The following is a 24,517-nucleotide window of genomic DNA, read 5'->3' on the forward strand; positions in this document are numbered from 1 at the left end:
GCTTTTCATTGAAGTGGCTTCTCTTGTTGTGGAATGTGGGCTCTAGGTGTGTGGGCTTCAGTAGTTGTGGCATGCAGGCTCAGTAGTTGTGGCTCACAGGCTCTAGAGCACAGGCTCAGTAGTTGTGGCGCATGGGTTTGGTTGTTCTGCGGCATGTGGGATCTTCCCGGACCAGGGATCGAACACGCGTCCCCTGCATTGGCAGGTGGATTCTCAACAACTGTGCCACCAGGGAAGTCCCATGATGAAAACTTTTTTTTTTGTGGTACGCGGGTCTCTCACTGTTGTGGCCTCTCCCGTTGCGGAGCATAGGCTCCGGAGGCGCAGGCTCAGCGGTCGTGGCTCACGGGCCCAGCCGCTCCGCAGCATGTGGGATCTTCCCGGACTGGGGCACGAACCCGTGTTCCCTGCATTGGCAGGCGGACTCTCAACCACTGCACCACCAGGGAAGCCCCGATGAAAACTTTTAAATGGACACAAAATTAGACTGAATGATACAGTGACCTGCGCCCCTACCCCAGGCAGCCATCACCCGACTTCAACAGCTAACAGCCTTTAGGTACCCTTGTTTCACCTACTGTCTTATTTCGAAGTAAATGCTAGACTTATCATTTCATCTGTAAACAGTTCTGTATTTATCTTTTATTTATTTATTTATTTGGCTGCACGTGGTCTTAGTTGTGGCAGGCAGGCTCCTTTGTTGCAGCCCACCAGCTCCTTAGTTGCAGCACATGGGCTCCTTAGTTGTGGCATGCAAACTCTTAGTTGTGGCATGTATATGGAATCTAGTTTCCTGACCAAGGATCGAACCCAGGCCTCCTATGCTGGGAGCACGGAGTCTTACCCACTGTGCCACCGAGGAAGTCCCAGTTCAGTATTTATCTTTAAAAGATAAGAACCTCTTAAAATAATTGCAATACCATCAGCACACTGGAAACAGTATCATCCTGAATATCATGAAATATTCCAGTGTTCACATTTGTCTAGTTGCCTTTTTTTTTTTTTCCATTTGGATTGTCCAAATCCTATTCTGAGTCTGAGCAAGGCCCCCATGTTGCATTTGGTTAAAGGGGTTCTTAGGATCTTTCCTCTCTGGGGCCCTTCCCACATTGTCTTTTCCTCCTTGCTTGTTTGTAGGAGAAACCGGGCCGTGTGTTCTGGAGCGTTCCTCACAGTCTGGGTTTTACTGATTTCATGCCCGTGGCCCTTGCATTTCCTGTAAACTGGTAGTTAGAGCTAGACAACTGACCTGGTGTAGGTTTGTTTGTTAAAGAACGCTTTAATGCTTTTATTGAGCCTTCGTGGAGGGCTGCTGCGTGCCCAGCCCCACGGTGGGCACCGGGAGACCCCGGGTGGCCAAGCAGTGCCCCCACGTCTGCTCCCAGGCCAGGGGGCAGTGGCCCTGACCTGGGGTGGGGGTGAGGGGTGTGTACTTGATCCCCCGGCCGCTTGCTCACACACAGTGGGGCCTGGCCAGCGCCTAGTGGGTGTTTCACTAGGCATGTTTGTCCTCAGCGGGGTCTGAGGGAGGTCTGGGCCCCGGGTGATGTCCTGCTGTCTGTCCGTAGGCCTGATCCGGAGCGGCGTCCGAGAGCCCCGCCGCCACCCTCCGGTGCTGCGCATGGTGCTGGAGGCGCTGCAGGCGGGGGAGCAGCGCCGGGGTACCTCGGTGGCGGCCATCAAGGTTTACATCCTGCAGAAGTACCCGACAGTGAACGTCCTCCGGTTCAAGTACCTGCTGAAGCAGGCCTTGGCCACAGGCATGCACCGCGGCCTCCTTGTCAGGCCCGTCAACTCCAAGGCCCGGGGAGCCACTGGCAGCTTCAAAGTCAGGCACTGGGAATGGGGTGGGGGGTGGCGAGAGGCCCCAGGGTGCAGGTGGACTTGCCCGAGGGCTTGAACCCCAATTCCAGCTCTTTCTTCCCAGCCTCTGGGTGCTGGTTCCCTGCCCTGTTCCCTCTCTCCTTCTTTCTCTTCTCGTTCTTCCTCTGTCTTTGCCGAGACCCCCCGTCTCCCCGGGAAAGCTGAGCACCCACACGGCCCCAGTCACCCTGCTGCTTCCGCCTCCATCCCTGTCGGGTGTGTTGAGTGACCAGAGACCGTCTCAGCTGTTCCATTTCTGGGTCCTTGGCGTCCGTGACCCCTTCCTGGAATTCCTTACCACGGGCGGCACAGACCCAACCTTGGCCTCTACGGGGTTACAGAAATGGGGTTTGTTCCCCGTGCTGTCTGGCTCCAGACCCGTGGTCTCCAGACCAGGGCTGACACCTCCCTGAGCCCCTACATCCTCCTCTTTCAAAGGGGAGGGTCACCCAGAGCTAAGGGCAAATTTGGCCACAGAATTAAGCCCCAGCATCATGACTGCCAGCTGCCACCAGGGAAATCTCAGTGACACAGACATGGGGTCTGTCTTGTCACTGCTGTGCCCCAGCAAGTAGCAGTTCCTCTGACAGGCTCCATGGAACACGGTGGAACGTTCTCAACCTCCACGTTCCAATCCCTGTGGGAATAGGGTGGCTGAGCACAGGGGATCCCCCCTCCTGGAACTCTGGGTGTGTGGGTCAGAGATTGGACACCAGCCATGGCAAGGCCAGGGGCACAGGGTGGGGTGAAGGGAAGCAAGAGAGGGCACTGGGAGTGCGTGTGACTGGGAGACGGTCAGGAAAGTGGGCCAACGAGCTGGGAGGCAGGGAAGGGGGTCTTGGGTACCACGGAGTCAGGAATGTGTGTGTGCAGAGAGTGGGAGTTGATTCTGGTCTTGGTGGGTAACGGGGAGCCGTGAGGGTCCAGGGATGCTGGGAGCAGCGTCATCAGCTGGGCTCTAGAGGGGCAGGGACCACCTGTTTGCCGGGGACGCTTGCATCCTCCTGCCACTTGTACCCTCTCTGTTGGCCCCATTGTAAAGATGAGGAGACCGAGACCAGAGGGGGAGGAGAAGACCTGGGCGAGTCGCCCTTGGGCTGGGGTTGAGGCCCCAGGAAGCCACGAACTCTCAGCCGTCTGACTTCCATGTCCGTGTCCAGCTACACAGAAGCGAAGCGGCAGGGAGACTTGGGGACACAGTGGTGTGAGGCGGGGAGGTGGGGAGTCCGAGCCACAGTCTGTGGATGGTGTTGGGGGGGTCAAAGGAGATTATAGGTTAGCATCTCAGAGATACCGTTAGGGCTCAGTGTGCACGATGTGCTCCCAGAAGCCTGGCTCTGAGGCTTCCGGGTGCGGGGGTGGGAGGCGCGTGCCCGCCACCTGTGCAGGGAGGGTAGCAGAAGCTTGGGCGAGTTTTGGAGACTCGGGTTCCTTAGCTCCTAATGGCAGCACCGTTCCTCACAGTGCGTGAATGGGTGGAATGCACTACTGGCAGCCGGCATTTAGGAGGTGGTTTTGCGTGCTCTCCGCAAGCCCTTGGCCGCCTTCCTCTCCCCCTCCTTTGGGATGGGGTCTTCTCTGAGCCTCATGTAGGGTATAGGGGCGTAAGACATCCAGAACCTCTGCTCTCAATCCCACCCCGTTCTCTCCTCCTCCAGTTAGTTCCCAAAGACAAAAGGAAAATCCAGCCCCGGAAGACGTCCACCATGACGGCCCCCAGGAGGCCTGGTCAAGCTGAGGGAAAGGACTCCAAGAAACCAACTGAGTCAAAGAAGAACCCACCCAACCCAGGCGATGTGAAAAAAGGATCCAGGAAGCCGGGAGAGGGGAGGACAGCTCCCCCCAAACCAGGTGCAGCCAAGAAGGCCCCCAAGAAAGGCCAGCAGACCAAGGACCAAGAGGCAAGACTGGGTGAGGCCAAGAAGTCCTCCCAACAGCCAGACAAGGCCACAAAGGCCCCTCCCATTGCCAGTGGGCCCAGCGGGAAGTCAGAGGTCAAAGGTGGAAGGAGCAGCCGAGGTATGGATGTGAATGGGGTGAGAGGAGGGCATGGGAGGGGGTTTCTGGCAGCCACGGGACATGAGCTGGAATGGAGGGGCCAGCTCTGGGAGGAGGGATTTCTAGCCAGTGTGCCCTGAGCACTTGGCTTGACTCAGAGAGACAGAGAATGCATGGTAGCTGGTGGGGGTGGGTATGGGGGAGAAGAGCGCAGAGAGAGGAGGAGGGGTCATCTCTGAGAAGGATCAGGGGAGGCTTCCTGGAGGAGGTGTCCCAGGCAGAACAGCTTGTGCAGAGGCCTGGAAGCTTGAAGAAGGTGGAAGAAGTACAAATAGTTGTGTCTGTGTGCACTGGGGGAGGGGGAGGGGAGGTTGTGAAGGGCAGCAGGAGGCTGAACTTTATCTGGAGGACGATGAGGAGCCACAGAAAGACTCTGAACAGGGGACAGCTAGGGCCCAAGGTGTTCTTAAAAATGTATCCTGGGGCTTCCCTCGTGGCGCAGTGGTTGAGAGTCCGCCTGCCGATGCAGGGGACACGGGTTCGTGCCCCGGTCCGGGAAGATCCCACATGCCGCGGAGCGGCTGGGCCCGTGAGCCATGGCCGCTGAGCCTGCGCGTCCGGAGCCTGTGCTCCGCAACGGGAGAGGCCACAGCAGTGAGAGGCCCACGTATTGCAAAAAAATAATAATAATAAAAGAAAAATGTATCCTGGCTGCCATGTGGAAGATGGGTTAAAGGCTAGAGGCAGATACACCTGTCGGGGGCATTTGGTGTGGGCAGGCGTGGAGCTGTGAACGGAGTGAGGGGTGGTCATCCACTGCCCAGTTAATCCTCCAACTGTCCGTGGGAGAGAGGCTGCTACCTTCAGTTGGCAGACTAGGGCACCCAGACTCAGAGAGGCTAAACTACTTGCTCCAGGTCACACAGCCTGCAAGTGTCAGAGTGAGGACTGGGCCCTGGGCAGGACGAGGGCTGTGGGACCCCTGAACCTTCCTTCCTGCCCAGCAGCAGCTCCTCCTGAAAGGGGTGTTTCTCACATGCCATCCCCTCTTCCAGCAGATACCAAGGCCCACAGGAAAACAAAGCCTGGGAGTCAGAGTTCCAAACCCACGGTCACCAAGGTAGGTGCCTGGGTGACTTCCTGCTCTGGGTCTCCAGCGACCAGAGCTTGGGCATCCCCACCCGGCCCCAGAGGGGTCAGCCGAGGAAGGGGGCAACTTATTTTCCTACAAAGTACAGAGCACTTTCCTCCCCTCCCCGGCCCTTCAGCGCCGTGAGGATCACCATCCCCATTTTATAGATAAGAGGCTGAGACTTAGAGAGGTGAGGTCACTTGTCGAAAGTGACCCAGCGCTGGGATTTCACCCCTAAGTTCGTGGGCTCTGAGCTGTGCACCCAGCCCTGCCCAGCTCTGTCCCCTTGCTCCTGGTTTGCTTTCTTATAGGGCGAGGATGCTGCTGCTTCCCCAGCCAAAAAGAAGATGGGCAGCAAGGTCCCTAAAAAGGCTGCTGCGCAGGGGGCCGGGGAGGGGCCTAAAGCCAAGGCCCCTGTTCCTCCCAAGGGCAGTGGGTCCAAGATGGAGCCTGTACCACTGGCCAGGAAGGCAGAGGCCCCTAAAGGCCCGAGAAAGCCTGGCATTCCCACCAAGTCCTCTGCGTCCAAAGCGGCCAGTAAGAAGGCAGAAGCCGAGAACTAGAGGCGGGGTGGAGACAGACTGAGATTCTACTTTTTTATTCCCCTAAAAACTATCACTCTATTTCACTGTAACCTATTTATCAATAAAGACTTTTCCCCCCACAAATTGGTGTGGAAGGAGGCTGAGGTCTAAGGATTTGGCCATCCAGTGCTAGGACCCAGATAGAAGCTTCTGCCCTGGGGAGATGCAGACCGCTGCAGGGATCCAAAGTCACCTAGGCACCCGTGGAGGCACTGGAAAGGTGTTTAATGCAGCCTGAGATCTGGGACTGCTTCCTGGAGGGGGCAGCTTTTGGTTTTAAAGGATGAGTAGGAATTGCCAGATAGATGAGGGGAAGGGCCTTGCAGGCAGAGGGCCCAGAATGTGGGGTGGAGCTGGGAGGATGGGGATTTGTGGTTTTGAGAGGAGAACAGGTGGGGGAGGGGTGGCATGAGCCCCGGGCCATGGAGATGGGGCAGGAAGGTGTGGAAGGGTGGACTAAGGAGGGCAGACATCGTCTTGGGGGCATTGGGGAGCCAGGGTGGGTTATAGGCAGGGAAGAGGCTGACGTGGTGTGTGTTGAGAAGGATCCCTGTGGCTGCGGAGAGGAGGGGTTAGAGGAGCTGAGAGGAGGTGTGGACTGTTCGACTAGTCACTGAGTAGGACTGTGGGCCCCTCGGGAATCCTCAGAAGGAAGAGAAAGCAAAGGCTGTGGGGTGGGAATGCTCTTGACAGGCATGTGTGGCTAAAGCCCAGATGGAGACAGAGGTGAGGTCTGGGGTGTTTTAAAAACGTATGTGACACTGTTCCCATGGAGAGCTGGAGTCTGTGCCCCTGCCCCTTGAACCTGGGCTCGTTGATTGCTTGACCAATAGACTACAGTGGAATTCACGTTAGGACAGTTGCTGGGCTCAGGCCTTAAGAGACTGGCAGCTTCTACTTCCTGTGTGGGGGTTGTTTCTTGTTTTTTCGCTTTTTAATAGTTGCTCTTAGAACTCAGCCACCATGCTGTGTGGAAACCCAAACAGCCGGTGGAGAAGAATTGAGGCACCCCAGTTGTCAGCCCCAGCTGGGCTCCCTGACCAGCCAGCACCAATTTGCCAGCCATGGGAGTGCACCATCTTGGAAATGGATCGCCTATCCCAGTTGAGTGGCCCCCCTGACACCACGTAGAACAGGGACGGGCCTTCCCTGCCGAGCCCTGCCCCAGGCAGACACATAAGCACCACAAATGTATTGGGGTGGTTTGTTACGCAGCAGTAGATACCATAACAAGGGCTGCAGGGTAGACTAGGGCAAGATCCTGAAGGGCCTTGTAAGCCAGGGTAGGAATTTTGGGTTTTGTTTAATTGTGATGAACAGCCATTAGAGGCCAGTGAGCAGCGGAGTGCCTGCAGGGGGGGACACGGGAAGCAGCAGGGGGCTAAGGAGGCGACCCCTGCAATGGTCCAGCTGAGGGGTGGGCCGCCATGGAGGGAGGGGTTAGAAGTAGTGGATTCTGGGTAGAGGTTTAAGCAGGGTGGATGGGATATGCTGAGGGAGTGGATGTAGAAAGGGGTCCACAGTTTGGGGTCCACACAAGTGCTTGTGTGGCGATCACCTCCTGGGGCGAGAACAGCTCGTTCAGGGGGCTGCCAAGAGGAGGTCCAGATAAGGGGTGACTGCTGAGCCAGGGAGTGCGCAGAGACGGAAGGGGTGGATTTGAAGGGAGTCAGAGGTAAGCTGGATGGCACTTGGGAAGGGGAAGATGGGACACAAAGGGAAACTGAGGCAGCCCAGCATGGAGCATCAGACTGTCCCCTTTCTGCCGCTGCTCCCTCAGCCCTGCTCTCGCGTCCCCGAATCCCACGTGAGGCTTTGTCTCACTGCCGATGGCTTCCTGGCTTCCCTGGGGCATCTGTAACGTGGCTGCCAGCAGAGGCCCGAGGGGCACAGTGAGCAGACGGTAGTGAGCTGGGTTGGCGCTTCCCCCTTAGGGGTTCTGGTTGGGGGAGGCACCCTGGGCAGCTTCTGGGGGGGGCGGTTGGGCATCACCGGGCATCCCACCCCCACGAGCTGGCAGCAGGCCAGTAGCCCTGACCTGGCAGAGGCCGGACAGCACCCAGCACCCAGCACCCACGAGACTTGGGAGGGCCTCCTCCCCTGCTTGAGGACAGACATTATGCCAAAGTTTCCACCTCCTGTGACCCTCAGACGGAGCTAAGGGACACCTGTAGCTGCAAGGCAAGTCTTCAGGGCCCCAGACAAGGACTGGGGGTGGTTCACAGTGGTTGGCCACCTTCTGTGCCGAGAAATGACCCTAGAAACTAGAGATGTCCTCCCTGTGCAAATGCGTTTTTAAGCTTCAAGAAGGAATTGCATGTTAATCAGGCATTAAAACAGGCCATGGAATAGTTAATGGCATAGGAAGATGTTGCATGGGGGATGAGGCAGCTGCGAAATGGTGAGTACATCCTGATCTCGATTATCACTCCTCAGCCTCCGACCCAGGCAGGCACACGATTTGGAGTTTGGAATGGCATGCTCTCAGATTTTAACCATGGGTGGGTTAGGGTAGCTTTTATTTTCTTCAGGCTTTTCGTACTTCCTGACAGTTCTGCAGAAAACATGTATTCATTCTAGCATCACACCCCCCCAAAAAATTCTTATCAAATTGTGTAAATAACTTAGACTAGAAAGTCTGCTGCTTAATAAAAAGGCATCAGTGATCAGAATAGAGAATTTGAAAAGATAAAGAATCTCCGCCCAGAAGGCACTACAGGAAGAGGCTATTTTTAAAGCTAAAAATTGTTTACTTTTCTCATTTTTCTGTTCTCAATTCTAGAACTGGTATTTTTGGGATTTTGTTTAAATTGTACGATTTTTTCTGTCCTGGCTCTTACTCCTGATTAATGTGTGTGTGTGGGGGGATTATTTTTCCTTCATAAAAAGAAAAAACTAACTTAAGCCGCTTCTGATTTGGAGGTGGTCCTTTAGTGACCTTTCCTGGGGGTCAGTGAACCTCAGCCCCAGCTCAGGCCTAGAGCCAGCTGGGTGGGCTGGGGGTCTCTGTGGTATTTGCTGATCCCAAGTCATGTGCTGAGGTGAGAAATAGTGCAGAGTTATACCAGCCTGGGAGAAACTGTCTCTGTTTCCTCATCTGAATAATGGAGTTAATGGTATATATTTATGACAAATTCAGGGCGAGTGTGTAAACGGCAGTTCTCTTTCCAGGGTGGTCACCTTGGAGCTCCCCACACGCTTTGGGGGCCGCTGTGGGAACTCCAGCCTGGAGGAAGCATGGAACAGAGGAATGAGGGGCCCACGCAAGCTGGTTTTTGGCTTCCCTGTGCCGTGACATGGGAAATTCCTCGACTGTGCTGAGAGTCAGTTTCTACATCTGTAAAATGGGGATGATATTCTGTTCCTCACGGCTTATTACATAGGTAAGTAGGTTAGGAGCAGGGCCTACCCAGGGATAGATGGCACACAGCAGCTGTGACATATTCCTGGCGGTCAGTGGATGCCCGCATTTCCCCACTGAACCTCCTTGGAAGCGGAGTTGGTATCTGCCCACCCCTCACGAGGGGAGCCGGGCAGGGTCCTAAGCCAGGCCCCCCTCCCTCCTTTCTGCTACAAGTACAGCCATCTCAGGATAAAGGCTGGAGCCCACGGCAGGTTTTCCCATCAGGCTTTTATTATAAAGAAGGTTCCAGAGCATCCCAGCCTCCCCCTCCAGCCCAGCCCCAAGGTCTGCGACCTGTCCCAGCACTGGCTGGGTCAGCCCCAGCCAGCCGCTTCTGGCAGAACAGAAAGGACGGTGTTCTCAGGGCGCGGGGGGTCTCTGCCAGGTCTGCCTGTCCCCTGGAACAGTCATTTCCAGTGTTGCGCTGGGAGCCCCTCGGGACCCCTCCCCGGGTCCTCTGCACTAGTGGCAGCTATTCACAGTTGGCGCGCGATAAGTTTTTTAATATATAAAAGCTTTTTTTAAAAAAAACAACAACAAAAAGTGGTGCTCTCTTTAGAAACACTTCCAGCAAGATCAAGTAGCCCAGCTACAGCCTCGGTGCAACTCAGCCCCCTCCCCTCCCTCGAGACCAGGATCGCCCAGCACCTGTCCCCTCGGCCCCTGCCCGCCCGGCTCCCAGGGCAGCACAGAGCCTCCCGCGGGCAGTGGTGCTGCCCACTCAGCCAGCGGCCGCTCAAGAACAGAAACCTGACGCTGCTGGATGGCGTGTGGCCAGGGTCCTCTGCAGGTGAGTAGAGAAGGGGACAACATTTTGGTGGTTGAAGAAGTGGAAACCAGCTGAAGGCTGGTTCAAGGGGCCTCCCCTCCACCGGGTAGGATGAGGTAGTGTTTCCGGCTGCGACCTCAGGGCCGGGTGGCCTGTTCGCCCATCGGTGGGTTCGTTAGCACTGGGCCGTGCAGGGCAGAGCAAGTGGGGTGCCGTCCAGGCTGTGCTGGGTGGACGGTGGGAGCCTTACCGGGGAACGGCTGCAGCATTTGAGCCCCCAGCCCAGAGCCGGGTCTGGGGGCAGGTGGGAGGGGATGGTGCCCAAGGGGCCAGGGCTGGGGGCTCCGCTGGCTGGCTCAGAGAGGCCCCTCGTGCTGCGTTGTTTCCCAGCCGGAGTCCGAGGCACTGGGGACAAAGCGAACTCGAGGGAGGGCGCCCGTCCTGCCATCCCCCAGGCTCAGGCCTCGCTGTAGCACTCGTAGATGTTGTCCTCCATCAGGGCCACCACCTGCTCAAACTTGTGCTGCAGCTGCGTCCTCCGGGCTGTGGGGTTTGCCTCCAGGGCGCTCATGATCTGAGGGGGAAGCGGAGGGAGCTGGGCCAAAGCCCGGGCCCAGGACCCCCGGGTCCCACTGCACATCCTGGGGGAGAACACACCGCCTGGATTTCCACTGCTGGTGGCCACCCCAAAGCGGAAACGTCCTGGGGATATGAATGCCTGAGAGGGACCCTCACCCTGGGTTTGTTTCCCTGAGCAGGTGGCAGTGAGCAGGGCTGACATGGGGGCATCGTAGCTCCGAGGGGGGCCTCGCACTGGGGGCTACTCACCTGTGGGCGATACCTCTTGGCGTATTTATAAATCTCGGCCATGGCCACGTTGGTGTTGAACTCATTCTGGTATTTCTGTGAGGAAAGACAAGGCGGAAGTCGGAGAGAGGTTGACTCCATGGTCAAAACCAGGCCCAGCCCAGCCAAGACTCGCTGCTTAAACACAGCTCCTCGCTGACAGTCAAGTCCCGCCCGGCAAGGTCCTGCGGCGCACCCGTGACTCCTCCGCCAGGTGCGCGTTCATTTCCTGCTCGCTGAGCGGAGTCATGTCATGGATCTGTTTGTAGTAGCGCTGCACGATTTTCCGGTACTCGGGAATCTCCTTGGCGTAGAGGAGCTTGTTGGTTGGTGAGTCCTGGGCAGAGGGGAGTGAGGGATTCAGACACAGACTCGTTTTCTCCTGGATGAGCCCTCGTCTCTCCTGCCACACAAACGAGCCCATCACTGAACGTCCCCGCCCTGCGGGCTTTGGACCAGGGACCCCCACCCCTCTCCTCTCCGCCCTTGTACTTGGAACCCCTGCCCTATTTTCTACGGAAGTGTCAGGGTGATGACCTCAAGGGGGGACCGACTTCTGGGGGGAAAGTGCATGGGCTTGTGCCAGCTCTCTGACACGCAGGCTGTTTTGTTTGTATCCTTGCTTAGGGATATGGGCCTTGGTGGCTAAGATTTCTGGAAGCCTGACTGCTGTCTCAGTGGAATATTTCCCACCACATGTTTCCTACGCCTGAAAGCAAAACGTGCCAAGTATGTTCCCAGTTCTCTGTCATGGGCGTCCTGCTTTCCGAGATAGTGTGTGAGAGGTGACGGCATTTTCTGCCTCTCGCGGCCTCTCTCTGAAAGTCATGGGCTAAACACAGGGCCGGGCACCGGCCCTCCTGCAGGGGCAGGTCTAACTCTACCATTTCATTAACGCTCACAGCCTCCCTGCCCGGCCCAGGCCCTTCCCTCGGCCTGGAATGCCGCTCTCTCCCCTCCGGGCCTGCTAAAGCCAGCTGGGTCCTCTCCCTGCAGACAGATGCCTCAGGGGTCTCCCTCCTGCATGTATTCAAAGGTCTTGGTCACTTGTGCCCCCCTCTGCCCACCCCTTCACTCAGTGCCCACTGGATGGCTCTTGACCATCAGGGCTGCCGTCCGGAGCCCACGGGTCTCCGATGGTGTGCCAGACCACACAGGCTTTCCACGTTCACTCTGGCTTCTCCTGGCCTGGCTCCACGGCCTCAGCGTTGGGAACTGGTGCGGGGCACACCTGAGGCAGCTGCAGCCAGTCTGCAGCCACGTAGTTTGACTGTGGGTGGCGGTTTCTGGGAGTCCCCCCGCCCGCTTCTGATGACCGCGTTCATTCCCACGTCCCCCAGATCTGAGCTCTTTTGTTTCCCCTCCCAGGAAGATCTCCGTCCCCATCAGCACCAGATGGCCTGCCCAGGAGCAGCTGACCTTGCCCAGCTGCAGGTCCGAGATGGAACAGGCGTCGATGAAGGCCTGTGCGATGACTGAGAGGCAGGCATCGATGTGGTCCGTCTTCTCGATGTCAAAGACAAACTGTGGGTTTTTTAGGATGTTCACCCAGAACCGGAGAGGAAGGCTGTGGGACAGAGAGTGACAGGGGCAGCGGCGTGAGCCCCCCCCGGGGGTGGGCAGCAGAGGCAGTGGTTGCCGAGGGGGCTTGGGACAGGCTGGCTTTGCCCCTCGAGGCCAGCGGAGACTAGTCACAGGACGGAACCTCTGGAAACCTCGGTTTGCTCCCCCACAAATGCGGCTGATGGCCATCCCCGGCCGGCTGGGGCAGCAGAGGGGCTGGGAGCCGGGTTTCCTGTGTGGAGAGGGCCACGGGCTGCGGCAGGAGCTGCAAGGCCTGACTTCACCCTTGCTGCCCGCCCCACCCCTGCACAGTCGCCCGCTCTCACGCAGCAGCCTGGAGCCAGCGAGACAGTCCTGGTTCCCATTAGAACCCCCGCCCTGCCCCCGCCTCGCAGCCCATGGCTCCTCCTCCAGCCCCTGCATGGCTGCGGGAAGTCCATCATTAACTGGGTCACCAGGCAAACTGAGGGAGGGAAGAGGCCTGGATCCTTAGCCTCAGGGGGCCAGAGGGTTGGTAACACCCTCCTCCCCAGTGACTGGGCAGCCTGGGACATACAGACCCCCCACCCCACCCCAACCAGAGCTCTGAGCAGCCCCTGCAGCTACACAGAAACTTCTAGGTCTGCGGCATGTTTTTCTGAGCGTTAGGCTAAGGTTTTCAACAACTTCTTGTTGGGGTTTGTGACCATGAAAAGGTAAACCGTGCCTCAAAGGAGGGATGTGATCGGGGGCAGGAACATCTCCACGAGCCTCAGTGTGCTCATCTGTAAAACGGAGCTGACGGTGCCCACCGCAGAGGGGTGGAGGAGAGTGATGGTAAGGGCAAAACTTAGACAATGCTCACTTTTAGTTAATTCTTACAATTAAAGTGGGTTACTTTTACTGCCCTGGTTTTATAGCTAGGAGAAACTAAAGCACAGAGAGGTTAAGTCACTTACCCAAGGTCACACAGCTTGGAATGGCATAAGGGATTGAACCCAGGCCGGTGGGCTGAGAGACCAGGCTCTGAACCCCCACACCACTGCTGCCCCCAATGATAGAGTGAATCACACAGCCCTCCCCCCCTGGCCTCCCACCCACACCACACTGGCCCACCACCTGTTGGTCTTCCAGATGTGTAGGGTGTCAGGGTCTGAGATCCCCCTCTTCTCTGCTTGCTCTTCCAGGAAGTCAAAGAAGTACTTGACAGCCAGTGGGGGCTTGTCTTCACGGATACTCAGAATGGCCTTGAACAGGTCATCCAGAAACTTCTGCAGCGTGCCCTGCATGGAAGGAGGTGGCCGTCGTCAGCCCAAGACCACACAGAGGGGGGTAAGCAGGCACCTCTGGCAGTTCAGGGGAGCCCGTGGTGCTGGGACTGAGCAGTGCTGGGTGAATGGGGAAGCTACGTGGCATCAGGCTGGTCATCTAACCTCTCTGGGCCTCGGTCTTCCTGTCTGTGAAACGGGTTAGTGCAACCTACCCCACAAGGGTGTTGGAAGGACTGAGACATAGAGCAGGGAATTGCTGGGCTGGAGTGTGAGCTCTCAGGCGCCCACTCTGCTGCCCCAGCAGTGTGGCCTTGGGGGCATCACTGGGCCTCTGCTGCCCTCCATGTCACACGGGCTGATAGAGAAGTTGTCATCGGGCACCCTTCATGCTGGGAGCAAACCCCTCCTCAGCTGGGATCCAAAGCCCTCAGCCTCTCGCCCCAGAGCCTGGCTGGCCCCACAGGGGAAGCACTGTCCCCCTCACTCCAAGTGTGTGCTCACAGCTGACCCACTGGAGTGAGGACACAGAGATGAGGGTGGGCCCACCTTGGTGGACAGCAGGCGGGTCAGGTAGATCTCTGGTAGCACCTTCTTGCGGTGGCTCTGCCGGTGGGACTTCTTGGGCTCTGCCAGCTCATCCGTGGGCAGCACCTGGGAGGCCAGGGCAGTGGTCAGTGCTGGCGCCAGGCACCATCCCCGGCCGCCCGTGGGCACTGGGCCCTCTTTGTGGTGCACGCGAGCTACCCTGGGTCCCGTTCCCGCTCCCCACTCCAGCCTTTCCCAGGGCCTGCAAGCACTGCCCCCAGAGGCCCAGGGTGGCAGGAAGCCAAGCCGACACCCAGTGAAGGGCGGGCACGCCCAGGGCCGGAGGCAGGGCACTCACCAAATGGAAATACTTCTCTGTGTCCAAGTCTTTCACTGCGAGAGGGAAAACACACACAATAAACGAGAGAGGAGTGGGGAGAGAGAGAAACAGAAATGGAGACCAAAAGATGGAGAAAGAAACTGAGCTCCATGGACAGAGCGAAACGGACATGTGGAGAGAACAAGGCACAGAGAGAGAAATGCAAAGTAAGAGAGCTGAGAGCGAGATCCAGAGACACACGCAGAGAATGAGGTAGAGAGAGAAAGACAGAGGCGTTGACAGACGGAAACATCCACCAGGTGACGGCAGCAGCAGGGAGACGGTCACGGCCCCTCGAGTAGGGCAGGGCGGCGGCCCTCACCCCCCAGCCCAGACCTCACTGGGAGAGACCCGAGAGCCTGCTCCTTGCCTCAGGAGGGAACCCCAAGACCCAGAGGAGCCTAGGACCCCAGGCCTGGGGCATCTGAAGGTATGAATGGGATGTTTGAGGCGGGGACACAGGCCAAAGCCCACATGGCCTCTTGGAATCACATCCCACCCTCCTGGGGCCTCTCTCTGCTGCCTGCAGGAATCCAGCGCTGAGAGGCCTGGCCACAGGCCCTGCCAAGCAGCCCTGCGGCAGGGGGGCCCGGCCCCGCCCCCAGCAGGGAGCCTCAGCCCGGCCCAGCCCCGTCCCTCCAAGCCTCAGCTTCCCCACTGGGGCCGCTCAGAAGGGGCCCTCCCCACGTCCACCAGCACTACCTCGGCCCAGGGTGTTGTCCTTCTTGTCTGTGAGGCTCATGGCCAGGGAGGCACCTTCAGGGATCTGAGGGGGAGAGAGGCCGAGGTCAGAGGTCGGAGGTCAGGGAGGTTGGGAGTGGTGGGAGGTGGGTGGAGCCGGGGCCCACCTTGTAGTGGGCCAGCGTGTTGAGCTTCTTTCGGCCATCCTCGACCACCGAGGTGTCGTCCAGGTCCCGCAGGATGTAGCTCTGCGTGCTCGAGGCGAACCACTCTGCGGGCAGGGGGAAGGGCATCAGGGCTGGGAGCAGGGGCCACGGGGAGGCAGGCTCCCAGCGGGCCACACGGGGAGAGAACCGGGGGCACCCACACCTGTCCCTGAGCCTCTACTCGTCCATCTGGGAGACGGGGAGGGGAGAGGGTGCCGGGCGCAGAGCAGGAGCTCTGGAAAGGCCTCATCCTCGGGGCTATCACAGGGATCTCAGAGCTGCTGGGGCAGCAGCCTGCATCGGCCTCCCACCGCAGGCCCTGTCTCCCCTCCCCGCCCCACACAGAGCTCCCGGCAGCTGATCTGTCTGCACGTCCCCAGAGCCACAGCTAGCGCACATCTAATGAGCGGCGGGAGTGTGTGCGCCCAAGGCAGGAGCCTGCGCTGCTGAAGCAGCCCCACGCCTGCCGCCCCTGCCCTACCCTGCCCACCTAGGTCGACGTCCTCGGCACGCGGCCACTGGGAGTAGGGCACGTTCTTGCAGAAGGCTTCCAGGATCTTCTCCTTCACCTGCGTCAGCGTGTCTGTGTCCATGGCCCGCACGCTCAGCGAGTCCATACCGCAGCCCTGGAAGGACACGTTCAGATTCTGCAGGAGAGAGGGGGAGGGTCAGCGGGCGACCACCGGGCCCTGGAGGGGAGACAGCCTGTGGGGAGTGGGGGGGGCGGGCAGCAGTGGAGCCGGGACTCTCCGGGGGTGCGGGACCCCTCCCTGCCCGCCCGCCCGGCTCACCCGGGGCTTGGCCTCGATGTTCTCCCGCAGCAGCCACTCCTCGTTGAGCGTGTAGCGGGCCTTGCCTGTGATGGCGTCGATGGAGCCCTTGTTGATCTGCTGCTTGATGGCGCACAGGAGCAGGAAGAACGGCTCCCCCACCGTCTCCTGCGGAAGGTGCGCGCCTGTCAGAGGCTGAGGCCAGACTGCCTGGCCCAGCCCCTGGCCTCCAGCCCACACTCCAGAGTCCGGCCCCAACCTGGAATGCCTTCGCTACCCGCTTCTGCCAATACCTCCGTGGCTGCCTGCTCATACCGTCCTTTTGATCCTGGTGCCACTGCCTCCCATCCCCCACCCAGAGGTGTCTCTGTGGACTCCAAGCTCGAACATCGCCTAATGTGGGTGGCCACATTCATTTCATCCTGCCAGCAACCCTTCCAGGTATGGGGTGTCATTCTCATTGCTGAGACGCCGAGACTCAGAAAGGGCAAGCAACCTGCTCAGGGTCACCCAGCAGGGAAGTGGCAGAGCTGGACTCAAAGGCACATCAGGGGGCATACGAGGACTGAGAAAACAATCTTCTGAAACAATGCCACTGACAGAGCCTCTGTTCCGTCCTGGGCTGGCTCTGAGCCCTTGCAGGAAGTCAGGCCTTCTCTGAGCCTCAGTTTCCCCATCTGTATAATGGATCCTATGGGGCTGTCCCTGTGCCCTCTGAGCCCCCCATTCCACATCTGCACAAAGAACATGATAATCCCTTCGGCAGAGTTGGCATGAGAATAAAATGAAATCAGGTCCAGGCGGCGGCACAGCTGCCCGGCACCCTCACCCTCAGGCAGCTGTACATGCAGATGGACATCCAGTTGGTGAGCATCTTCTCGACCACGGACTCCGTGCGCCTCAGCATGAGCTTGGGGTTCTTGGCGGCCGAGGCGTCGATGAGGTCCACCAGCAGCTCCTTCATGATGCCCGTATAGTACTCGAGCTTGCCGTGGAGCGCAATGGTCATCAGGGAGGCCAGGCTGCACCTGTGGGTGGGCATGGGCTGGGGGCGTCAGCACCACCCGCACCGCAAGGCCCTGGGCTCCGAGGACCACGCAGTGGGGGTTCTGCTGCTACCTTGTCGCTGGATGGACGGGTGAGTGTGACTAAAATCTCGCTGGAGAAAGGGCTACCTTCCCTACCATGCACAGCAACCGCCATGCCCACGAGCCCTGTCCTGGCAAGCAGACCAGGAAGGGGAAGAATGGGGAGGGGGTCTCAGGACCTCCAACGCCCCAGCACCCAGGGTCTGACGCTGGGGAGATGCCAGCTGCCCCAAGGACATGGTGATTTGGAAACTGGCCCAGGCTTGGATCCAGCCAGGCAGACCCAGGACCGGCTGGGTGGCCTCCAGCAGGCCCCTGGCCTCCCCCAGAGCCTCGCAGCCTGACCTGTCCCGCACTGCGAAGTCCTTCTGTTGCTCCAGTGCGTGGACGAAGACGATGAGGAAGTGCTTGTTGTTGAGCAGCGAGGAGAACAGGCTGATGCCCTCTTCCATGTTGGGCCGGCAGCTCTCGGGGATCTGCAGAAGCATTCAGTGAGGGGGTGTCCACAGAGGTCCAGTGTCTCTGCCTAGCCTAGGAGTCAGCACTTAGGATGCCCTGAATGGCTCCTCAAGTGCTTCCTGGGAGGGGGAACTCATTACCTTTAGTGGTAGACGCCTCCTACCTCCCTGTGAATGGGAACAGTGGCTCAGTTGAATTGAAAAGTGAGGCTCAGGCAAGGGTGGCTGAAGGCAACCCAGTATCCCTGTGTGAGGTGGGGGGGGGACCCTCTCACCTTCCATTCTCTAAGCAGCAGGGGGAGTGGGATGTCCAGGGGGACCCAATCCTCTCCCATCTCTACCTGGCCTGGGGGTCAGCACATAGAACACCCTGAATGGCCCCTTGAATACCTCCTGTGATGGAGGGCTCACTACCATACAATGGCAGGTTCCTCCCAACTTCCCATGATTAGGATCAATGGGTCAGATGAGCTGGAAAGTGGGGCCCAGAGAGAGATGGGGTTGCCCTGAGGCAGCCCAATGTGTGTGTGTGTGTGTACGGGTGGAGGGCTACTCACCTTCCACTCTCCCAGCAGTGGGTGGGTCTCCTGCACCAGGGAGCTGCCCGGGGAATTGAGGGTCTGGGAGGGCAGGACGTAACGCTCTTCATAGAGGGAGGAGCACTGTGGAGGCAGACCCCCCAGCCCTTCAGCAGGGCCGCAGACCCCCAGCATCTCGGCAGGGCTGCACCTTCCCCTGACGCATGCAGGGGCCACTCGACAAATGCCAAAGCCCACTTTACAAAGGAAGAAGAGGCAGTGGGCCACACCCAGGTGCCATAGGACTCCAGAGGAGAGGGGAGGGGAGTCCTCGGGGGCTTCCTGAAGGAAAAGGAGCAGAAGCAGCATGAGCCCAGGTGTGGCAAAGCTCGAGTGCACGAGGCTGAAGGGGAAGCCACAGCAGCTCTGTGCAGAATGAGGGAAACTGAGGCAGAAATGCCTGCAGGGACCACAATATGGGCTCTCTGCGGCTGCTGCATGGAGAACAGTGTGGACAGGGCCAGCGGAGGCTGCTGGCCACTGGCATAAACACTCCTGACAGGCCAGGGAAGGTGGGGACAAGGCAGCGGCCCCTGGAGCAGCACAAGGAGGCATGGAAGGGATGGGACAGAGTCCAGTGGACAGAAGGAGGAGATGTGGAGACCCAGAGAAGCCTCCCTGGGAAGAGGCTCAGAAAGGAGAGGGGCTGGCAGTGAACTGGTGCCTCTACTCACCCCCTGAGAGGGGAGGCATGCCCAGCACCCCCAGGAGAAAAGTGGGCCTGGCCGCCAGCTTCTGTATGGACAATTAAAACGTCAGTGGGCAGAGAAGGAAAGGGGGGGAAACTGGGCCCCCTCCCTCGGCAGGCCAGGGCAGGGGCCCAGGCTGCCACAGGCAGGCGCGCAGGTTTCGCACTGCTCAAGGGGCCCAGGCTGCACTTGTCAAGTTCTCCCATCAGCACAGAAGTGCCCTCTAGGTTCTCAGGGCCCAGGGAGGGGTCGAGGAGCTCCTGAAGTAGCCGGCAGGGGCCCGAACTGACCTTAGGGAAGAAGGTGCGGGTCACAAAGTGCTTGTACTCCAGGAAGGGGATGCCCTGGCTGCGGTTCAGCTCCTTGGTGAGATCCGTCATGTCCGTCTGCAGCTCAGCAAAGCCTGGTAAACAGGCAGTGGCTGTGAGTGGATCAGATGGTGAAGCCGAGGCCCAAGGTCCCGCATGGTCGCCACCCGCTACCTTTACGGATTTCCTCTCGGATCTGGGATTCCATCTCCTCCATCTGCAGCAGTGTCTTCTGCCAGTAGCGCTCAGCGCGGCGGCTCTTGGTGCAGAAGACAAACAGGGCTGTGGGCAGCAGAGAGGCGGGTCAGGCCAATGAAAGCCCTTCGGAGAGCATTTGTCGGTACCTGCCCTGTGCAGGGCCTGGGCCTGAAGGGAGAGGTCCTGCCTGCACCCCTCAGCTCCAGCTCCTTGGGGTAGGCGCCTCAGCCCATGGTCCTCTCCTCCCCAGTGGGTTGAAAACTACAGGGCCAAGGGCTTGGGAAACGGCCAGGAAGATAAGGCTCCATGTCCCATTCTTATAATAAGAAATGTGTGTTTGTTTAAAATAGTGATAAACACCTACCCTTCTGAAACTATTCCAAAAAGCTGCAGAGGAAAGAACACTCTCAAACTCATTCTATGAGGCCACCATCACCCTGATACCAAAACCAGACAAAGATACTACAAAAAAAGAAAAATACAGGCCAGTATCACTGATGAACATAGACGCAAAAATCCTCAACAAAATACTACAAACCGAATCCAACAACACATTAAAAGGATCATACACCATGCTCAAGTGGGATTTATCCCAATGATGCAAGGATTTTTCAGTATCTGCAAAAAAAATCAGTGTGATACACCATATTAACAAATTGAGAAATAAAAACCATATGATCATCTCAATAGATGCAGAAAAAGCTTCTGACAAAATTCAACACCCATTTATGATAAAAACTCTCCAGAAAGTGGGCACAGAGGGAACCCACCTCAACATAATAAAGGCCATATATGACAAACCCACAGCAAACATCATCCTCAATGGTGAAAAACTGAAAGCATTTCCTCTAAGATCAGAAACAAGATGATGATGTCCACTCTCGCCACTATTATTCAACATAGTTTTGGAAGTCCTAGCTGCAGCAATCAGAGAAGAAAGGGAAATAAAGGAATCCAAATTGGAAAAGAAGTAGTAAAACTGTCACTGTTTGCAAAGGGCATGATACTATACATAGAAAATCCTAAAGATGCTGCCAGAAAACTACTAGAGCTAATCAATGAATTTGGTAAAGTAGCAGGATACAAAATTAATACACAGAAATCTCTTGCATTGCTATAGAATAACAATGAAAGATCCGAAAGAGAAATCAAGGAAACAAGCCCACTCACCACTGCATAGAAAAGAATAAAATACCTAGGAATAAACCTACCTAAGGAGGCGAAAGACCTATACCCTGAAACCTATCAGACGCTGATAAAAGAAATTGAAGATAACACAAACAGATGGAAAATATACCATGTTCTGGGACTGGAAGAATCAATATTGTGAAAATAACTATACTACCCAAGGCAATCTACAGATTCAATGCAATCCCTATCAAACTACCACTGGCATTTTTCACAGAACTAGAACAAAAAATTTTACGATTTGTATGGAAACACAAAAGACCCCTGAATAGCCAAAACAATCCTGAGAAACAAAGATGGAGCTGGAGGAATCAGGCTCCCTGACTTCAGACTATACTACAAAGCTACAGTAATCAAAACAGTATGGTACTGGCACAAAAACAGAAATACAGATAAATGGAACCGGATAAAAAGCCCAGAGATAAACCCACGCACCTATGATCAATCTATGACAAAGGAGGTAAGACTATATAGTGGAGAAAAGACGGTCTCTTCAATAAGTGGTGCTGGAAAAACTGGACAGCTACATGTAAAAGAAAAACTAGAACATTCTGTAACACCATACACAAAAATAAACTCAAAATGGATTACAGATCTAATGTTAGGCTGGAAACTATAAAACTCTTAACGGAAAACATAGGCAGAACACTCTGACATAAATCACAGCATTATCTTTTGTGATCCACCTCCTAGAGTAACGAAAATAAAAAGAAAAACAAACGGGACCTAATTAAACTTAAAAGCTTTTGCACAGCAAAAACAAAAACCCAAAAGACCATAAACAAAACAGAAACACAACCCACAGAATGGGAGAAAATATTTGCAAATGAAGTGACCGACAAGGGATTAATCTATAAAATATACAAACAGCTCACGTAGCTCAATATCAAAAAACAAACAACCCAATCAAAAAATGGGTGGAAAATCTAAACACATTTCTTTAGGGAAGACAAACACATGGCCAAAAGCACATGAAAAGATGCTCAACACTGCTAATTATTAGAGAAATGCAAATCAGAACTACAATGAGGTATCACCTCACACTGATCAGAATGGCCATCATCAAAAAGTCTACAAACAATAAATGCTGGAGAGGGTGTGGAGAAAAGAGAACCCTCTTGCACTGTTGGTGGGAATGTAAATTGATACAGCCACTATGGAGAACAGTACGGAAGTTCCTTAAAAAACTAAAAACAGAATTACCATATAACCCAGCAATCCCACTCCCAGGCATATATCCAGAGAAAACCATGATTCAAAAAGATACATGCACCCCAATGTTCATTGCAGCATTATTTACAATAGCCAAGACATGGGAGCAACCAAAATGTCCAACAGAGGAATGGATAAAGAAAATGTGGTACATATATGCCATGGAATATTACTCAGCCATAAAAAATAATGAAATAATGCCACCTGCAACAACATGGATGGACCTAGAGATGATCATACTAAGTGAAGGACATCAGACAGAGAAAGATAAATATCACGATATCACTTATACGTGGAATCTAAAATAAAATGATACAAATGAACTTATTTACAAAACAAACAGACTCACAGGCTTTGAAAACAAACTTACAGTTACCAAAGGGGGAAGGTGGGAGGAGGGATAAATTAGGAGTTTGGGATTAACATACACACACCACTATATAAAACAGATAACCAACAAGGACCTATTGTATATCACACAGTACTGCACTCAACACTCTAATAACCTAGATGGGAAAAGAATCTGAAAAAGAATGGATATATGTTTATGTATAACTAAATCACTTTGCTGTACACTTGAAACTAACACAACAATTTAAATCAACTATAATATAAAATAAAAATTAATTTAAAAAAATTACTTGAGTGAAAAAAATAAAATAGTGGTAAACAGTGGATTTCTCTAGATGAGAGAATTATGGGTGATTTCTGTTCTTCTTCTGCTATTTAGCATTTTCAGTTCTTTCTACAACGACGAGGTATTACTTGTGAATTAAGAAACTTTTAAAAGATTACAAAGCAGTATTATATTATAACCCCTTTCTGGGATGTAACACATCTCTATATATCTCATATAACGAGATGCATAAAATATACATGGGGCTTCCCTGGTGGCACGGTGCTTAAGAATCCGCCTGCCAATGCAGGTGACACGGGTTCGTGCTCTGGTCGGGAAAGATCCCACATGCCGCGGAGCTACTAAGCCCGTGCGCCATAACTACTGAGCCTGAGCTCTAGAGCCCACAAGCCACAACTACTGACCCTACATGCCACAACTACTGAAGCCTGCGTGCCTAGAGCCCGTGCTCCGAAACAAGAGAAGCCACCGCAATGAGAAGCCCGTGCACCGCAACGAAGAGTAGGCCCCGCTCACCGCAACTAGAGAAAGCCCATGCACAGCAACAAAGACCCAACGCAGCCAAAAAATATGTATAATATTTTTATATATTATATATTCTATCCCAGTTTTCCCTAAATTTTCTACATTGAATATATTACTTTTTTAAAAACAGTTTTATTGAGATATAACGCACATACCATATAGTCTATCCATGTAAAGCATACAATTGAATGGCTTTTAGTATATTCACAGGGTTGTGTAACCATCACCACTATCTAATTTTAGCACACTATCCCTGCCCCTTGAAGACCCATAACCACAAGTAGTCAGTCCCCATCCACTCTCCCCCTGCCCCTGGCAACCACTAATTTGCTTTCTGTCTTTATCGATTTGCCTATTCTGGACATTTCATATAAACGGAATCAAACTATGTGATCTTTAACGTCTGGCATCTTTCACTCATCATGACATCCTCAAGGGGCATCCATGCTGTACCATGTGTCAGAACTTCTAAAAAATTACAAAGCAGTACTTATAACGCCTTTCTGAGATACAATATATCTATATATATATATATCATACAATGAGATGTATCAAATATGTATATTCCTTTATGGCTTAATACTATCCCATGGTATGGATAAACCATACTTGCTTTATCCATTCATCAGCTGATGGACAGCTGGGCTGTTGCCACTTTTGGTGATGAATAATGCTGCTATGAACATTCATGCACAGGTGCTTGTGTGGACATATGTTTTCATTTCTCTCGGGCAGATACCCAGGACGGGGACTGCTGGGTCACACGGTAACTTTATTTAACACGTCGAGGAACTGCCAGAGAGTTTGCCAGGGCAATGGCACCATTTAAATTCCCACCAGCAGTGTATGAGGGCTTCAATTTCCATGCTACATTGAATACATTACTTTCATAACCATTATTTTAATAGTGGTATAGCCTACCTAAGAGGAAGGTTAATCTTCCTGAACAGCCCTCTTATAAGTACCTTCAGCAGGCCCTACTGACTGGAGAACAGGATCCGAATCCCTCTGCGTGGCACTCAGGGCCCATCGCCTGGGCCCAGCATACTTCTCAACAGCTATTGTCCTCCACCCTTTGTGCTGCGGCTGGGGCACACTCCTCACCACCCTCTGAGCGCCTCACCCATTCCTACCTTCACGCCTTTGTTCAGTCTGCCCCGGCCCACTATGCCTTCTCTCCTACCCACTGGTCTTCAGAGGGGCTGAGGCAAAGTGGGGTAGGTCTGCCCCCCAAAACGACACGGGGGTGGGGCTCCTTACCAACTACGGAGAGCAGCAGCAGGACACTACAGATGACGATGGACACGATGATGGCGGTCTCACTGCCCCCCAGCTGCAGTGTGGCGATGGTCTGGTTGAAGTTCCCTACCTGGATCTGCACAGAGGTGGGGGGAGGGGATTGTATCTTCCCTGGACTTACGCCCTGGCTCTTCTCCTTGCTAGCTGTGCGTTCTTGAGCAAGGCACCTAACCTCTCTGAGCCTCAGATGCCACAACTATAAGACAGAGAGAGCCCCACCCATCTCCTGGGGATGCTATGAGGGCTAAATGAGATGATGCTTGTCAAGCCCTTAGTCCCGAGCCTGGCACAGAAGGGAGACTCAATAAATACAGGCAACTGTGATTATTATTACAGCCTGGGAGGAGCAGCAGAAGAGCCAGTGGCCG

The 24,517-nt window shown here is 55.1% G+C and overlaps 2 protein-coding genes across 6 annotated transcripts in view; one reads left to right on the forward strand and one right to left on the reverse strand.

Annotated features, from left to right (window-relative positions):
- The first annotated feature begins 1,546 nt into the window (after positions 1–1,546).
- On the forward strand, positions 1,547–5,556 carry H1-8 (H1.8 linker histone). Its single transcript, XM_033863742.1, has 4 exons — positions 1,547–1,828; positions 3,522–3,864; positions 4,917–4,981; positions 5,305–5,556. The coding sequence occupies exons 1-4, from the start codon at positions 1,547–1,549 to the stop codon at positions 5,554–5,556; spliced, it is 942 nt and encodes a 313-aa protein (XP_033719633.1).
- Positions 5,557–9,188: 3,632 nt separating this feature from the next.
- The window catches only part of PLXND1 (plexin D1), a 51,961-nt gene continuing 36,632 nt past the window's right edge, over positions 9,189–24,517 (reverse strand). For 3 of the 5 annotated variants that reach the window (XM_073787733.1, XM_073787731.1, XM_073787734.1), the window contains 17 exons: positions 24,111–24,225; positions 19,265–19,372; positions 19,073–19,185; positions 18,073–18,177; positions 17,403–17,533; positions 16,799–16,997; positions 15,991–16,137; positions 15,690–15,846; positions 15,161–15,264; positions 15,015–15,078; positions 14,292–14,326; positions 13,955–14,059; positions 13,257–13,420; positions 12,015–12,162; positions 10,792–10,932; positions 10,578–10,652; positions 9,189–10,390 (listed from right to left, as the gene is read on the reverse strand). In XM_073787733.1, the coding sequence (XP_073643834.1) occupies positions 10,262–10,390; positions 10,578–10,652; positions 10,792–10,932; positions 12,015–12,162; positions 13,257–13,420; positions 13,955–14,059; positions 14,292–14,326; positions 15,015–15,078; positions 15,161–15,264; positions 15,690–15,846; positions 15,991–16,137; positions 16,799–16,997; positions 17,403–17,533; positions 18,073–18,177; positions 19,073–19,185; positions 19,265–19,372; positions 24,111–24,225 (2,040 nt within the window). In that variant the 3' untranslated portion in view covers positions 9,189–10,261. The remainder of the gene's footprint in view (positions 10,391–10,577; positions 10,653–10,791; positions 10,933–12,014; positions 12,163–13,256; positions 13,421–13,954; positions 14,060–14,291; positions 14,327–15,014; positions 15,079–15,160; positions 15,265–15,689; positions 15,847–15,990; positions 16,138–16,798; positions 16,998–17,402; positions 17,534–18,072; positions 18,178–19,072; positions 19,186–19,264; positions 19,373–24,110; positions 24,226–24,517) is intronic. The other 2 variants (XM_073787732.1, XM_033865480.2) reach the window with 1 other exon arrangement.

This window comes from Tursiops truncatus, chromosome 10 (assembly GCF_011762595.2).
Source record: "Tursiops truncatus isolate mTurTru1 chromosome 10, mTurTru1.mat.Y, whole genome shotgun sequence".
Classification (NCBI taxonomy): Eukaryota; Metazoa; Chordata; class Mammalia; order Artiodactyla; family Delphinidae; genus Tursiops; species Tursiops truncatus.